Source organism: Balaenoptera physalus (assembly GCF_965194825.1).
Source record: "Balaenoptera physalus genome assembly, chromosome: 2".
Taxonomy (NCBI): domain Eukaryota; kingdom Metazoa; phylum Chordata; class Mammalia; order Artiodactyla; family Balaenopteridae; genus Balaenoptera; species Balaenoptera physalus.
The window spans coordinates 101,579,854-101,596,359 of NC_138883.1; the positions used below are offsets into that span (position 1 = coordinate 101,579,854).

Here is a 16,506-nt window from a genome sequence, read left to right on the forward strand (position 1 = left end):
TGCATACTTCTCCCAGGTAGCAATGGTATACAGGGGTCCACAAAATACTGCCCAAGGGCCAAATCCTGCCAGCAGTGGAACAAATTTGGCCATCTCCACTCACTAATATGTTATTGATGGCTAATTTCCTAATACAATGGCAGAGTAAAGTAGTTGCAACAGAGACTCTATGTCCTACAAAGCCAAAAATATTTACTATCTGGCCCTTTGAAGAAAAACCTTGCTGACTCCTGGGTTATACATCCCATACTTTCTTGCACATGTGGTCACGGTATTGTGTGCCTGTCTGCCTGTCTTTAAACTGTTGACCAGGGATGAGTGCAATGATGACTATGCACTATCTGTTTAATTTGTATTCATGTACAATTACTGAAACTAAATATTTCAACTTACTGGAAATCTTTTACAGCACAGTGTAAATGATGCTATAGCAGAATTATATTCAAATACTATGAAAATTAAAATAAAGGAGTTACTAACTCTACCTGGGGTACTCAAGAATTGAGAATACTAAAGCTCTGCCACAGAGAAGACTTAGGCTTAATATTTTATTAGAAGATATCTCCTTTAAGCCAGTGGTTCTCTAACCTCAGTATCTATCAGAACCACTTAAAAGGCTACTAAAACAAAGACTGCTGGTCACACCCCCAGTTTCTGTTACAGTAAATCTGAGGTAGAGTCCCCAAATTTACAGCTCTAACAAGCTCCCAGGTGATGCTAGTATGACCCCCATTTGACAACCACTGCTCTAACAAACCAAGTAGCATCGTATAAATACAATTTTAAAGCTTAAAAAGTCTTTTAAAGATAAACTAGTTGCTGTATCTCTCTGAAAGAATATCTAGCAGGCCAAATAAACAAATTAAAAAGTCTCTATGTCAGATAAACAGGCCCAGCAGACTAGCCTGTTTTATGAATCTGAAATACTTCAGGCCCTCAGAATTATTTTCCTATTTTAGTCATTCCCTCCTTACTTCCCAGGTAAATCCACCTCCCTCAGTTACTTGCCCTCACTCACAGGTTTCCTTTGCTGTCTTCAGGCTTCAGTCATGATTCAACAAGTTACCTTAGCCTTGGATCTTGGCTCCCAAAATAAGTAGGTCAAACCTTCCACCAGGACCAAACTTAAAAGAAGCTATCTCCAGCTCAATGTTAAGAGAATCTTCAAAATTCCAAGTTTATCACTTGGGAACTAAGCTGGGACACAGCTGATCAGTCCAGAAAACCCTAACTAAATACAACTGACCTTTGAACAATGTGGAGGACGGGGTGCCCACTCCTGTGCAGTCAAAATTCTGAGTATAATTTTACAGTCACCCTAAGTATCTGTGGTTCCGCATCTGCAGCTTCAACCAACCGCGGATGGTGTAGTACCATAGCACGTATCTACTGAAAAAATTCCACATAAATGAGGACCCTCCCAGTTCAAACCCACGTTGTTCAAGGGTCAACTCTACTACTGTATACTCATTCATGAAAGGTTACAGAACTATGTAGTAGTCATCTGCTCAGTATTTTTAAAATGAGGGACACAACGGCTCTCACTTGGGATATACATCATTTTTTAATCTAAATACAGTAAAAGACATTTGACTAGTAAAACTGAAACTCGAAACACATGATTACTTCAGTTTCGCCAATATAATTTAAAAAAAAACAACTGCTATAAGTCCTCTATTATGTAAAATGCAGCATGAGTTTCATAACTTGTTTGGGGAGGAAATTACCTCATTAAATATATAAAATACAGAAACATTAATATGTAGAAAAAAATAAATTACCTCTAAGAATATAGTAAACAAAAATGGTATTCAGTAGTACCTACTGCTACATGAGAAATAAAAAGATGCAAAAGATGTTGCCCCTAGCTTCAAAGAACTTGTTGTTTATTGAAACAGCACAGGAAAAAAATTAAGAGTGATTAAGTGCTTAATTGTACAGACCTCAATATACAACATGAGGTCAAGAAAAAACAAATATGGACTAGGGTAGCTAAAGAATGTTTTACAGTACAATAACTTGTGCTATGACTTCAAAATAGTTAAAACGTGATTAAGCAGGATTTGGAGACAGGGGAGTGGAGAGTCTAGAAAAGATACAAAGCAGGAGTGAAAGCAGGACCACAAAATATAAGTCAGACAGTGAAGTGCCTGCTGCACTGAAGTGGAGTTGAATGCTTGTGAACAGCAAGAAGTAGGGCTGGATGTACTGTACAGGACTAGGTTACAAAGGCCTCTGAAACCTGACAAATATTCAATCACAGTACGGGGGGGCAAGAGGAAATTACTGTAGGCTTTAGATACATAAAAAAGGATGTTTTAGAGACTGATTTTGGCAGCAGCATACAACAGGGGGAAAGGCCAGGAGCAGAGAACAGCTATTTTGCTGCTGTAATAATCCAGGAATGAGATAGTAAAGCACTTAGCTATGGTCCTGGCAGTAGAAATAGGAAGATAGGGAGAAACTTAAGTGACAAGGCGAACTTGGCAACATGTTAAAATATTGGGCAAGGGATGAGAGAGAAAAATCAAATATGAAGCCAATACTGCTAGCCTTATAGAATGAACACTGGTATCTACTACCAAAAGAATTAGAATAATTGGAAAGGAAAGCAAATTGAGGTGGCAAGGCATCATGGCACAGAAGAAGGGTTAGTGTGAAAATGCCAAGTTTAACGTGACAGTGGTGGCAACCTGTACTCTGGTGAATGAATGAGTAGATGTGTTTAGAGCTGTCTGGTGAGCCTATCTATTTCGTGACTTTAGCAAAGATATAAAAAGAGAAAAAGAATGGATGGCTGAGAAGTAAGTGTTTGGATATGCACAATTAAAGAGCATCTAGAGGAAAGCAGCAGAACCGATAAAACATTAATCAGAGGTAAGGTCCCGAAAACAGAGATCCTACATCCTTGCCCATGGAATCCCCAGTGCCTGGCAGAGCAGCTGATACAAAGGTGACTCTCAAAAAGGAATGAATGAGAATTTCCAAAGTGCGAAGGAATCTTAATAATCAGAAGAAAAGTTACAAAATGAAAAACAGAGTCTCAGAAAAGCCCACTGAGTTGGCAAGAAGAGCAGGAAGCCAGACTGCAAGAGTTGAAATGGGTAAGAGAGAGAAAAGATCTGAAGGACAGACAGCAGCCTAAAGGGAAGAGCAGCAGGATAGACAACGGGCATTATTTTACTTTTATGGCTATTTTTCCAAACTAAAAATAATACTTGCTCATTTAAAAAAAATTGGAGAATATAACAAAGCAGAGGGAAAAACCATACATTGTTCCACCACCTAAGTGCAGACACAGTTAACACTTTTAAAATATATGTTCAAACTTATTCTACCAAAAATATGAGTGGGCTTACATACCATACAACAGGATAAGATGTGAGGGACTGGAGGGAGGGAAAGAGATAAGGAAAATAGTAAAACCACCAGGGGTAAGATTAGCTAGCAATAATTACTATATTTCTTAAACCTTTTCTTAGTGGTCAGATAAACGGTACTTTTCTGTTATAATTATTATCAACGAGAGTAAAGATTTTTGCATATTTGTTAATAGTTTATGCTATTCTTCCTATAAAATGAGTATCCACATTCTTCATTCACTTACCTAATGACGTTTTTCTTATGACTATGAATGAGCTCTTTAGGTCTTTGAGGGATCAACTGTTTGTTTTACTGAAAAACCTCCAAGGTTGTTTGCTGCTGATTTAAGGAAGTCCTAAGCATGTATAAAGCCACAGGAAAAGCAGCCTATGGAAAAGAACAGTTTGATGATGCTGACAGAAAAGGGGTATGTGTTAAATTCCCTAAATATATGGACACAGATGAATCCAACGGGGAAAGCAAACTGCCTCCAATAATAGAAAAGTACAGAGATATAGATGCCAAGATACAGGAGCCAAGATATGGGCTGAATGAGATACATGAGGGACCCCCACATTAAATATTCTAATCCTCTTCATGAAGTGGCATCATTCACTGAGTCAATTCAGGGTACCCAGTCCCCTGCCAAGACTGCTATTGGAGCAGTTCTGGTCCCCTGCCCCAGCTCCACCCAACCTCATCCTTTTCTTCTCTATTATTACTTTATATTATTGCTTCCACCTCTGTGCGTTAAAATTTAGATGACAGGATTGTGATTGGTGAAAACCCCACTCCTCAGTCAACCAAACTTTGTCCTAAGCTATTTTCCTCTAATTAGTCTCATTACTGGCAAGGCTTACTGTCATCAACAACTCTGAGTCTAATTCCTGATAGTGGGAATAAAGATCTCCCAGTAAGCAAACTGTTAAATGTATCTGGATCAATAGCCCATCCCTTGATTTTTTGCTAAGGCCATGATCCTGAATTTTGCCAATAAAACTATTATGTCCTCACTGAATCTTTCTCTCATCTAATTCTGTATTTGTTTATACCATTGATTACACCATCACTGCATGTAACAAAATCTTACTTTTGTTAAATTCAATTATGTTGCATACAACTACACACAGAGGGTGAATGTAAGGTAGAGCTAGTATCATATTGCTTTTTAATCTTCCTATGCCTGTATGTAGTAGACATTAAAATAAATGTGCACTGAATTCAGTTTTCTTTGACCACTTGATTCCATAAATGCAGGATTAGTTGTTGACCTTCTCACTTCTTTGGAACTTGTATGTACAGAATTTGCCCAAACAAAGCTTGCTAATATCTTCTACTGCAGAAAAAGGGATCATGCATTTAGTAATTTGACAGTTAATTTTTTGATCATAGATTGCTTATACACAAATGCAATTAATAAATCTAATGAATGCAATCAAATTAGGGAAATGATTCACTTACATTAACTGAAGCATCTTGTTCAAATACATTTCCCAACCTCCCAGAAGCACCAACTTTGCTCCAAGCAAGATATCACTGAAGTGACACTCTTATCCAATTACATTTTAAAAATTTCATGTATACTGCAAAAACAATGGCAAGTTCTTGGCTCTCCCATATACAAATAATATTTTACTGTCATACTGTAAACTACTTATTATGCAATGATTGCTTTGTTTCAGGTATATTCGGTCTCTGAATTCCTATAAACCTTACATATTGGAAAATGAGAATGTTTCATTTAAATTCAGTTAAAAATTCACTAAAATGGATTCATCTCAGGTAAGGCCAGTCTAAATTACTGAAAAAAACTAATTAATACACCTTAGATCATTGTTCCTTAGGAGTTGGGAGAAGTTTCATGGAAGCAGTAGCACATGAGTTGGATCTTAAAGTTAGACACTTACATCAACAGAAAAAAGAGAAGGGTTTTTAAGGTAGCAGGTAAAAAGACCAGCACAGGCATAAGCAGAGAAACAAGATAATGAAAGCAAAGAAAAAGGGTTATGGATAATACAAACTGAAGTAGCCACTTAATACACTAATCCCCTGTTCCCATCTTGAAGCTACTTAGCAGCAAAAGATCATCAAAACAGGAAAGCCACAGAAAAATAAAAACACAAGAAAAGAATGAAAAACACAAACCCAAGTGCTCTACATGCTTGGTTTGTATCTTAAAATTAGGAATCACAGATGGCAACCCCAAAGCTCTAGGGAATCATCCTCCAAGATAACCAATAGTTCTGATGCTTTACCTATAACGCAGCTCAAATTCTAAAAATCACGGATTTCAGAAAGAAAAGGGGAGGTAAATATACGGCATATGTACCATCATTTCCTATTCCCATGCCCTTGGTAGGCATCACTCATTAATCAGACTTGTGGCATGCAAGTTCAAGTCCATTTGAATCCTGTGTCGAAATGAGTGTAAAGGTATCCTTTGCTATCTGAACCCTTCCTATCCAAACCCAGACCACCACAAACAGGTTCAGGAATTTTTTTTTTTTTTTTAAGATAAAGCTATTTGGGGGAGATGGTATTTCCCACCGTATGTACTCTTGCTTCCCCAAATTCCAAAACATAACAGATTTGGAACCTGTCACTCCGACATCTCACTCTTCAAATTAAGAAACCAAATAGGGTACAAATAGCAAGGAATACACCTGTATGTTTTCAGTTTGTTCTGAGATACAAAACCTCACCTCCCACACATTCTTGTAATATATATAGGAGCTCCTGTAATAGATGCCTGATAGAGGTATTGTGCATAATTAACCAAACCTCATTGTTTTCTATTTCCTCTTATGAATAGGAAGTATACAGTCCATGACACAGAAAAAAGTAAACGTCTCAAGAAAGAAAAATTAAATCATGTTTTAAAGTTTTTATTCATGTGGGTTAAGGTTAAGCGTTAACTACCTTAATCTCATAGTCAGCAATCAAGTGCATTAAGGCTTCAGAGCTTATTGTTCCTTGTTTATTATCCCGCCCAGGGCAGCAAGAGTCTTCCTCTTATTGGTCCATGTTACTCTTCTTTAACCTGAACTTTTAGAACCTCAAGGAAGCAGAAGAGAAAGCAACTAAAAAGACCAAATGCATGCAGAGAGACAGTAGAAAAGGAGGCACTTGACAAAGTGGTCTAGTTTGGTCAGAGATAGGGTATCTTACTGTCTCATTCTTTATAATACTTATAAAGAACACTCTGTCACAACTACAAATTAAAATGTCTACCCTTGATGAATAAAGCTGTGAAGCTCAACTCAACACTCAATTTTCTGAAAAGAATACACACCTTTCTTGTTTACATAACCAAATTTACAATATAACACTCTCTACTGCTTTAAAATATTATATTATTACTACGGGAGAAAAGTTCCTGTGTGACATGCTCTTAAGTATTGAGCACCTCTTCATAAACAAAACAATCACACAAATAACCCCCCTAGTGCAATCTCTCAACTAGCAACTAGTAAACTCCCCAACAACAGGGAGTACTACATAGTCTCACATATTTTTGCATAATCAACAACAGCTCTTAGAATACATTAAATGTAATACATGCTCAATAAATATTTGCAGACTGAATCTCATGTAACAGAACTCTTGCACAAGGTAACAATAAGTGAATTACACCTTCAGGTAGTTCTCCTGGGCTAGCACCCAAGGAAACACCGACAAAACCTAACAATCCATCCACTGAAAATGTTCTGCTGATTGCTGATTAATTAAATGTTAGTCTTTCACTGTACTTATGGTCTGCTTTATTATTGCTGTCAATATTAATTTAGTAACAGAGCTATAGAAATTTAAGCTAAAGGAACTTGCAGGGTCATCTAGCATAAATCTTTCATTTTGTAGACAAGGAAACGAAGGGGTCTACTTTTCCCATGCTTTGGCACTTGTCACCGCATTCCCTGGTCCTCTAACTGAATGAAAGAGAGGTTTTATTGCACATTTTTGCTTAGGTTAATATTACATGTGAATGGGCATTCCTCAAATGCCAGTCTCTAGAATAGTACTTTGTATACAGCAGGTGCTCAGGTGAGTACTTAAACACTGTTCTTGCTTAAAGTGTTCAAATTTGAGTGAACGACAATGCTCATTTTCATTTGTACAGTTTTAGTGTGTAACATTTTTCTAATATAAAAAGTGATTTGACGTAAGTTTTTATTCAAAGCATCTTTCATAACAAACAAGACACTTCTGCCTTTCCTACCACTGTGAAGTTCATTTCCCCCAATAATACCAAAAACTAATAGTGACACAGAAACCAAATCAGTTCTGCACATTACATCATTCAAGACACCTCCCAATGGGGAGAGCAAACTGGTCAATGATTTATACACACACATAATCAGTACCTAAGTTAAAAGAGGCCATAAAGTTGAGGGGTTTGCAACTGCTTAACTTGCCTTTCTGAGCAATAGGGAAGACAATTTCATCAGTTTCTGATCATAGAGGAGAACAAGGAATTGCCTTCTTTCTGGAATCAGAAACACTTAGTGCTAGGATGCACCATCACAGCTGGCCTCAATATAGACAAGCTAAAAGGACCCTAAGTCTTTGGTGTGCTTGGTATGGAAGATAGGCTGAACTCAGGGTAGGTGACATGTCAAACAACTAATCAAAATGTTTCAAAGCCAGCTGATGTACTAGTCAGTCTCTAATTTTAAAGCAAAATGAAAATCCTGGGCTTATGGTTAAAGTAAACTCTAAAGTCATGAGCTTTATAGCAAATGTTCCCCACTGAAGTTGAAGAAACAGTAACTATTTCTTAGACCTAAAAATTGCCTGTCCCAGAACCAAGGCCAAAACTGAACTACTGAGTTCTATGACAGGGGACAGAAATCAGAACAAATATGGCGCTAATAAGAAAAACGTATGGATCGCCATACTTTGCTCGCTGCAACTAAGAAATAAGGGAGTAAAACAAAATTGCTCAATTTGGGTTTAAATTCTAAATCTAAAATGTACCAGATTCAGACCTCTGTGTGACTTACAGGATTAAATAAAGACAAGGAACTATAGCCACAGCACTGCTCCCAGGATCTGACAATGAATCAGAGGAACCCTATAGCTTCCCTGTCACTCAATTTATCTCTTTCCATAAAGTGTGTAGAATAATGACACATCATATAGAACTGTTTTTAAAAAATGGTTTTTAAGGTCTTACTTGCAAATAGTTATATAAATAAAAATAATAACTGATAATAATGAATTCTTTTAAGAATCCCTGTATTTGTTTGTTGAGTAAATACAGTATTAGAACATTTTCTACAATGAAACATCATGATTTCTTTTGAATTTATAGGTAAATGTTTGTCGTCTATGTGACAGTCTAATTCCAAATATGCTAATCACTCCCAACCATGCAGGTATGATTATTCTTAAACATAACTAATCACAAACAGGCAGAGCGATTTCAAATGCAATTTTTCCACAGTAATTTTATTCTATCAGGGTTTCAGGAAAAACTGCTTTAAAAAGGAAAAGAAAAGCACTTAAATTCTTTTGGTCTAAATTAAATACAAACATTCTTTTTTTTTAAACTGTGAAGACACTGGGAGATACGAGGAAGGAAAAACGTGCTTCAGTATTCTTTTTTTAGGTAACCAAAGAGGGGTGCAATGTAAGTTAAAGAAGTTTGCAGTGAGGTTAGATTGTGGCTTTGTTTTAGGTTGCCAGTATGAGTTTTTATTTAGAAAAAAATGCATGAGTTACTAGCTTTCCTTTTTTAATGAAAAGTTTATATTAGAATTCTATTATTTTCTATTACTTACAAAATATAAATACTATGTTATAGCATATTCAGTATTAAAACACACCTCTGCAAATCAATCTCCTTTCAAGTGAGTTGTGTAAGTGATCTGGACCTCTGTCTATGGAGTGGGAGTAAGGAAGATCAAGAAAGGTACAGGCTCGTTACATTGGACTTAAGCTGAAGATACCCGTAAATATATTACACAAATACTACAAGACTATCAAGTTATCAAGTTAGTAACTTTATTTTGTAGAACTATCTAAAAATACATTATATTTCCAATTCTTAAGAAATCTGGTTTCTGATGTTAATCATTAAGTAACATGATTTCAACTCTGAATACTTAATATTTTTTCCAAAGACTCATTTTTAATGCTTGAAATAACCACGGACATACTTTTATCTAACAGTATTTTAGTTTAATAAACAGAATAGATTAATTATGAACTGAGATAATAAATAATTCATTATCCAGCTAAAGGCCTACATCACATACTGTATATCTGTAAAATAGGAGGACAAGTTCAGACTTGTTTGTGACCTGCAAGTCCAATAATTTAGAAACTATGATCAACCTAAATGCAAAACCCTTTTGATAATTATTAAATGCCACATTTCTGTTCAATGCAATTTTAAATTCTCATTAGTAATGATACCACAGGTTGACATAGGATGTACTACAAGACTGATAATCTTTCAGAACATTATCAAGTGATAAAATAATTGGTAAAAAGATATTATTGCTTCAAAAAATTGTGAAATGAGATACCTAAAGAACTGCAATCTTACCTATTAAAAGTCATTTTAATTTTATACGCATACACACACTATTTCTTAGGAAGAGATTGTGGTGAAGGAGCTTTCACTTTCTAATGTATTTTATATAGTCACTTGATGAATAACATAAATCCAGTCTTGTGGAGCAGTGGCTAGGAGTCTATATATTACATAGAGCCACTAACGTTGTTTATGATCCACAGACGTTGTTTATTCTAAAGTTTTAAATATAAAGAAATAAGTTTTGCAAATAGGATTTCTAAAGCTGAAAATTAAATGCTACTAAGTGTGCCAGTACAATTTTAAAATGAAGCTATAAAATTGTACATTTGGGGATTAAGGTGTTTGTTGTCAGTTTTTCTTTTCAGAGCAAGTACCAAAAACTGAAGCACACTGTACTTCAGAAGTTTTTCTTACATTAAAATCGGCGCAGTTAAGTTGTAATGGATGTGTAAATATAAATTATCAATTAAAGAATAATTAAATCACATGATTTACCAAAAAGAGCACCACTCCACTATCATTATCATTCAAACACTTCAGTCCACTGCCTATACAACTTAATCATATTTGAAAAATATAAGGTGAAGGTTCCTTTCCCCTATTGTTCTCATAATAAATTAAAACATATACTTACTAATTCAACTTTCAAAATTTGTCTTTCTTAAAAGATTTTAGTCCTTTAACTTGGATGTCCCTTACCTGAATGTAAAAACCAAAGTGCTCAATTCACATTTCAGAGACACTAGTTACATCAAGTTAATAGGGGGGAAAAAAAACCTGGTTTCTGGAAACCTTGATGGTAAGGAGATTAAGCATCTCTTCCTTTAAATTACAGCTTTAAAAGGGGGTGAGGGCATTCATCGAAGAATAAAGCCTTCTCTCTCTCTCTCTCTCACACGCACACACACAAGGCAATCCTATTTATCTGACCTATTCAAATTGCCACAGCAGGACTATTGTTAACCCTAAAAAATTCTCCTTTAAAATATTTAAACTTCATTTTAAAATTAAAACTGAAAGCAAGATACTCAGCTGCCAACTACTGTGTAGTATAAAACTATTAAAGCCTGCACTGACCTACTTCATATTATCATCATGACAATATGGATGTATGCCAAGAAAATAATTAAATTACTATATAACCAACTTTAATTTTGTATTCAAAAATTGTCACTATTTTTAAACGTGTAAATATTGTACTGCAATGCCAGTTGTTTTATGATACTTTTGAAGTTGCAATATAAAAAAAGTAAGGAGTTTTGATATTTCAGTAATCATATTCAATGATGAACATGCAAGGTCTCATTTTTAAAATCAGAGCTTTTTTAAACACCACATTTAATTCTATTTTTAAACTTCTATTAAAAGCAGTCTCTTAGACTAAACTCCAAATAATGCTTTCCATTTTTAAAATAGCACTACACTTTTTAAAACATGTCAGTTAATGAAGAGCCCTACAAAAATAATGCAAGTTCATGTTCAAAGAATATTTGCAATGGCTCTAACAGAAGATAGACTTAAGTCAGTGTATTTAATTATTAAAAGACTGCTACCAGTCTTTCAGAGTTTAATCTAATGTTGAAATATTGGAAATTCTTATACAAGAAAGTATAGGAAAAGCAAAGGATATTTCATCCATGGTTTCTAAAAAAAGACACACGAAATGGCAACACATTTATTTTAAATTAAACACATCCTTTTAAATTAGAAAATCACTTTGCAGTGTAAACTACCACCTTAAAATATCTCATACTGAAGAAACCCTTTCTTCACAATCAATGCAAAGATTAAGATCCCTGGAAGAGAATTTTAAGCTCAGAATAAAGAAGGCAAAAACATCCAGAAACAGCAGCTAAACCAAGTGAAAGGAAGAGACACATTAGGTTTTGTGCTGCATATTAATATTCTTACGCACAATGTCTGTTCGGTGAAAATTCACAATACACTTCTTCCTCCCAGTATGACTGCAAAAAGGAGTAAACACATTTTGCATTCCTCAGTCCCAAATTCATGCTACCATCATGCACCAAGACTTAATTTCGACCCGTATTCCTCTAACACATAAGTGAAAAACATAAATGACTTGTTTATCTGCACTCGAAATTGAGGAGGGGGTAAAAGCATTTTTTGGCTCCGCAGCGCAGGGGCTGATGCAAAGTCCCCACACCTCCAGAGGTCCTATGAATATGCACCCGACTTTGTGGAGACCCCCATTCAATGAATGCATCAGCCTCCTCCTCGGCTCCCTTGCCCGCCGCCCCCCACCCGCTTTGCAGCAGAAATGTGCCTGGGCTTTTTTACCCCAGCGATGGAGGATCTTCTTACCAGATGGAGTTCTTGATCCTGTGTTGCAGCGCGCTGGCCTCTGTCCCTGGCAGCCCGGGCACAAGGGCTGGCAAAGCCACCCCCGAGTTGGGGGCGCTGGGGGGAGGCTGCTGATGGGCATCAGGCTGCTGTGGTGGCGGCTGTTGTTGTTCCTCTGCCATCGCTGCTGGAGGGGGGGGAGGGAGGGAGGGAAGATGGGGGCGCGGGGAAGGGTGAGGGAAGAGACGGGGAGGGGAGGACGAAGGGGGAGAGGAGGAGGGGGGAGGGGAAGAGGAGGACGAGGAGGAGGACGAGGAGGAGGAAGGAAGCTGGATAAGCTAGGCCTTTACCCCAGGGCTCGAGTGAGTCGCTTTCGCCTGCCGCCTGGGGGACATCACCGGGGAGACCGAGCGGCTCCTTACGGCCGGGGCGCTTCACCGCGGGAGAGGCATGGCGGCGCCCCTCAGCCCCCCGCCGCCGCCGCCGCCGCCGCCGCCTCCTCCCGTCAGCGGCCGGGGCTTGGGGGGGGTGAGGAGGGGGCGTCTGAACACGAGGTGGGGGGGGCAGGGCTCCCCCAAATCCAAGGAGAACGGTTGCTCAGGGACCTGGCGGCCTGGCCTTCCTTTCTTGCCCCCGGGGCTTTCTACTCAGGGGGCCCCGCGCTGCTGCAGCCCCAGGCTCGGCTCCACGCCACTCCCCACGCCGCCGCCGCCGCCGCGGCCACCGCTGCCCTGCCAGCCCCGGAGGCAGCCCAGTGCGCGCAGCCGCACTGCGGCCCGGCGCAGACGGCAAAACACCTACCGCTCGGCCGCGGGGGGGGCGTGGACCAGGGTGTGCGGGATACGCGCGCGGGCGCGGGGGGCCGGGAGGGGGCCGCACGGGCGCGGAGGGCGGGCGCGGGCCAGCGGGGCCCGGAACGTGCGCCGCCGGGGCCGAGGAGGGGACTGGCCGAGCTCGTGGAGGAGAGCAGGAAAACGTGGGGGAGGTGCTGGCGAGAGAAAGAGAACTTGCGTGAGGAGGAGGAGGAGAAACCAAATTTAACATTTGGCGTGGAAATGGGATTTTTTTTTTTTTTTTTTGCATCCTCCAAGCAAGTAAAGTGAAATCAATCAACATTATCCTCCCTCCCCTCGGCAAGTGAGGATTACTTTCTCCTTGGGTAAAGGAAGAGAACTGAAGCAGGTAAGAGCATAAGCTGACTTTTCAGAAGCCCCCAAAGAAGAACACCCGTTGGAATTAACCACCCTTTAGGTCATTCAGTCTTGAACGGAAATCGCAAGGCAGGAGCTGGGTTGAGTGCTCCTCGGTCGGGCATTCAAAGCCCTCCAAATCTGGCCCCACTTTAGCTATCCAATCATAGCTGCCTCCATCCCCGTGCAAGAACTCCCGGCTCCAATCAGTGAAGTCTCCATGCCATTCTCAGTGCGCCGCAGACTCATTCTTCCTTCGTGCCTTTGCTCGTGCTCTTCCTCTCACCTCCCTCCCCACCCCACCCCCTTTCCTGGATTGCCCTCCCTCCTCCTCTATACCGCTCTCCAGCCAACCCAGGCTCTCGGGCACAGCTCAAGTCGCGGCTTGTCAGGGTCCCTGGCAGTCAAGGCCCCTGCTTGCCTCGGAAAGAAACGCGTGTAGTTCTCACAACATGGAGGCTCAGGCTCCAGCCACAAGCTCCTTCCTTCGGAGCCAGTTGAACCCCTGGACGTACTCTCTGCCCCCTCCCACGCTACTCATCCTTAAGAGCTAGCTTTGCCCACCAAGAGTAAGACTCCCTGCCAGAAACATGCAAGTCCCCTTTAAGAGCAGAAGAATTGGCTTTTCTAGGTGGGGCTGATCAGGGAGGCCTAAACTGCCTGGGTGTAGAAGACTACAGCCAAGGCCTCTGGCACCAGATGGAACAGCTGCTCAGCTCACACTGACCTTTCTATGGGCCTGTGGGTGTTATGAGCTCTTCTGCTTTAACTTTTCTGACAGTTTCTATCAGGTTTCTACCTGTCAGATTCTCTGGCCACTTTCCTGCAGTGCTTGGACTTTGGGCAGTGAGTCCCTGCCACCTTTTAGACTCCTCCTGGGTGGGGAATCTGATTGGCTTGGGTTTCTTGGCCTTTGGAGTTCTAGGTTCCCTGCCTTGGCCTGGAACCTTTTTGCTTTTGCACCACTGTGCCCTCAGGCCTGACTCACAGAATCCACTCCCAGATTCACCCTGACTTCTTGCACGTGGTGGGAGCAGGAGGACTAGGAGGGAGGAAGGACACCTGTGTGCAAGACAGCTCCTCCATGAGGATTCTAAGCCCCTTGGATTCCTTTGCACCCTGAAACCCACTGCACTGACTCTGCCACACAAACGAGCCCCCTTTTCCATAACCTAGGGTCACTGTTAGCCATTTTTAGAAAATATTAGTTGTTTATGAATTCATTTTGCATATGGACCCTTGTGTTCTATGTAAAGACAGGCTTTTTTTCTGTACCAAATTGATAGACGTGGTGTGCACTAGACGGGAGCCTTGAAGAATGAAAATGGCTGATGTTGGCTGAGCACTTACACTGTGCAAGACCTAACACTTTCCATACATTGTCATCCCCAAATTGTATAATGTAGTACTAGTCTCCCTTTTTTACAGATGAACCAGAAGCTTAGCGAGGTTAACATTCTTAAAGTGACCCAAATAATAAATGAGGGAGCCAGGATTTGAATCCTGAAGTCTAATGCCAGAGCTTACAAGCCTTGGTGAAAATGAAGTTATACTGAAAAACCTTGAATGCATATCTAAGCTGTATATCCATGGGGAAGATGGAGGGAGTAAAAAGGCATTGGGGAAAGTTGCAAAGTCCCCCAGGTTCTAATTTTTTTACCTTGCCAAGAGAGAATGATGGCTCCACGTTGCCACACCCTGGGAGGGGGAGACCCTAGGGAGTAGGAGGTTCGTCCAAGAAGGGTAATGTATCTGAGACTGCCAAACGCCTTAAGAAAAGGAAGCTGAGAACCAAGACGTTTCTTTTAAAATTTACTACCGGGTGTCACACAGGCTGACTTCCCGAGTGCAATTTTTCAGTGTTTTATAGGTTCCATAAAAGAGCATGTCATGCCAGCAGCCACTAGAGGGCACAGCAGAGCCGCAACCCTGAACTGCCCTCTAGCGGCGGTGCTGACGAGAGAGCATTGTTGAGCCTGTGGGCCCTCAAGGGCCCACGGGGGATGGACATCTGGGACTCTTAGGTTCAACCAGCAATGAGAGGGGTCGCAGATAATGTCAGACTTAAGAGATCTTATTGCCAGAATGGACATCCTTGCAGGGAGGCTTTAAAGAGTCAGCCCCCACTTCTCACTTAAAATCTGGGAGTAGAGTGTGTGTTTTGTTACCGTCATCCGAGAGGGCGGTGAATAGAGTTATACCAGTAGAAACCTAAAAGAAATCTGTTGAAGTTATTCAAAATCTTGGGTGGGGACTCAAGCCAAACCCAGATACCTTGAGTAAAGGTGGCAGTGTAGCCATGGTGCTTCTGAAATTGTGTTTGCCCCCCTCTGGTTATGAAACTCTGTACTAAGGTCCCTCAGGGACCCAGAATCAATGTGGCTGATTTCCTCAGACCTTCAGTTTGACTCGGTGAGAAGTAGCGGAAAACATTATCGTGAACATGAACTTTCAAGAGAATACACTAAATTTTGAGCTTCTGTTTCTCAACCCCGAGGAGTATAAGTCTGTCCTCCCTGGGAAAGTGCACTCCCGTGGAAAATTTTGAGAAACATTGATGTAGTGGGGAAGAAAGACTCCAGTCTGGGAGTCAGAAAACCTGGGAATTCAAACCCTCTGTTTTCACCTCTATAGAAATGAAAATCATGACCTACCTCACGGGGTTATTATGAGAAACACATAAGGTGATACCTAAACCTAACAAGGGAAGTGCTATACACAGAGAAAGACAATCTATAAGGTGGGTCGTGAGCACCTCGAAGCCTTATTTTATCTTAGTGATCCCGGGACACAATTCCTTACTCCTGGGTGTTCATATTTGTTGAATTGAGTAGTTACCTAACCTTAATTTTCTTAGCCCAGTACATTATAGCATCTTGCTCTCTTATGTCTAAACTTTGTCTCCTTTATGAAACTAAACTTTGTATACTGACCAGACTATAGTACATATGTTTATCATACATTTATTATACCCCATACATAAGAGTGTCAGGCATTGAAAATATAAATAAATAGATAGATAGATAGGTAAGACCTGGTCCTAACTTGAAGTAGTTTACATTCTGGGGAGCAGAGAGACCTATTAATATATATTAGTTACACAAGATG

At 40.1% G+C, this 16,506-nt stretch overlaps 2 protein-coding genes across 14 annotated transcripts in view; one reads left to right on the plus strand and one right to left on the minus strand.

The window, feature by feature from the left end:
- RFX7 (regulatory factor X7) overlaps nucleotides 1–13,139 on the minus strand; it is a 159,739-nt gene extending 146,600 nt beyond the window's left edge. The window contains exons 1-2 of one of the 5 annotated variants that reach the window (XM_082444857.1): nucleotides 13,010–13,139; nucleotides 12,230–12,392 (exon numbers count right to left, since the gene is read on the minus strand). In XM_082444857.1, coding sequence (XP_082300983.1) covers nucleotides 12,230–12,390 — 161 coding nt within the window. In that variant the 5' untranslated portion in view covers nucleotides 12,391–12,392; nucleotides 13,010–13,139. Of the gene's footprint in view, nucleotides 1–11,819; nucleotides 11,869–12,229; nucleotides 12,396–12,558; nucleotides 12,984–13,009 lie in introns of those variants that run through there. The other 4 variants (XM_082444858.1, XM_082444855.1, XM_082444856.1 and 1 more) reach the window with 4 other exon arrangements.
- Nucleotides 12,407–16,506, plus strand: part of TEX9 (testis expressed 9) — a 229,949-nt gene continuing 225,849 nt past the window's right edge. For 5 of the 9 annotated variants that reach the window (XM_082447320.1, XM_082447327.1, XM_082447325.1 and 2 more), the window contains exon 1: nucleotides 13,300–13,390. The gene's annotated coding sequence lies outside the window, so the exon portion shown is untranslated. Of the gene's footprint in view, nucleotides 12,571–13,254; nucleotides 13,391–16,506 lie in introns of those variants that run through there. The other 4 variants (XM_082447324.1, XM_082447329.1, XM_082447328.1 and 1 more) reach the window with 3 other exon arrangements.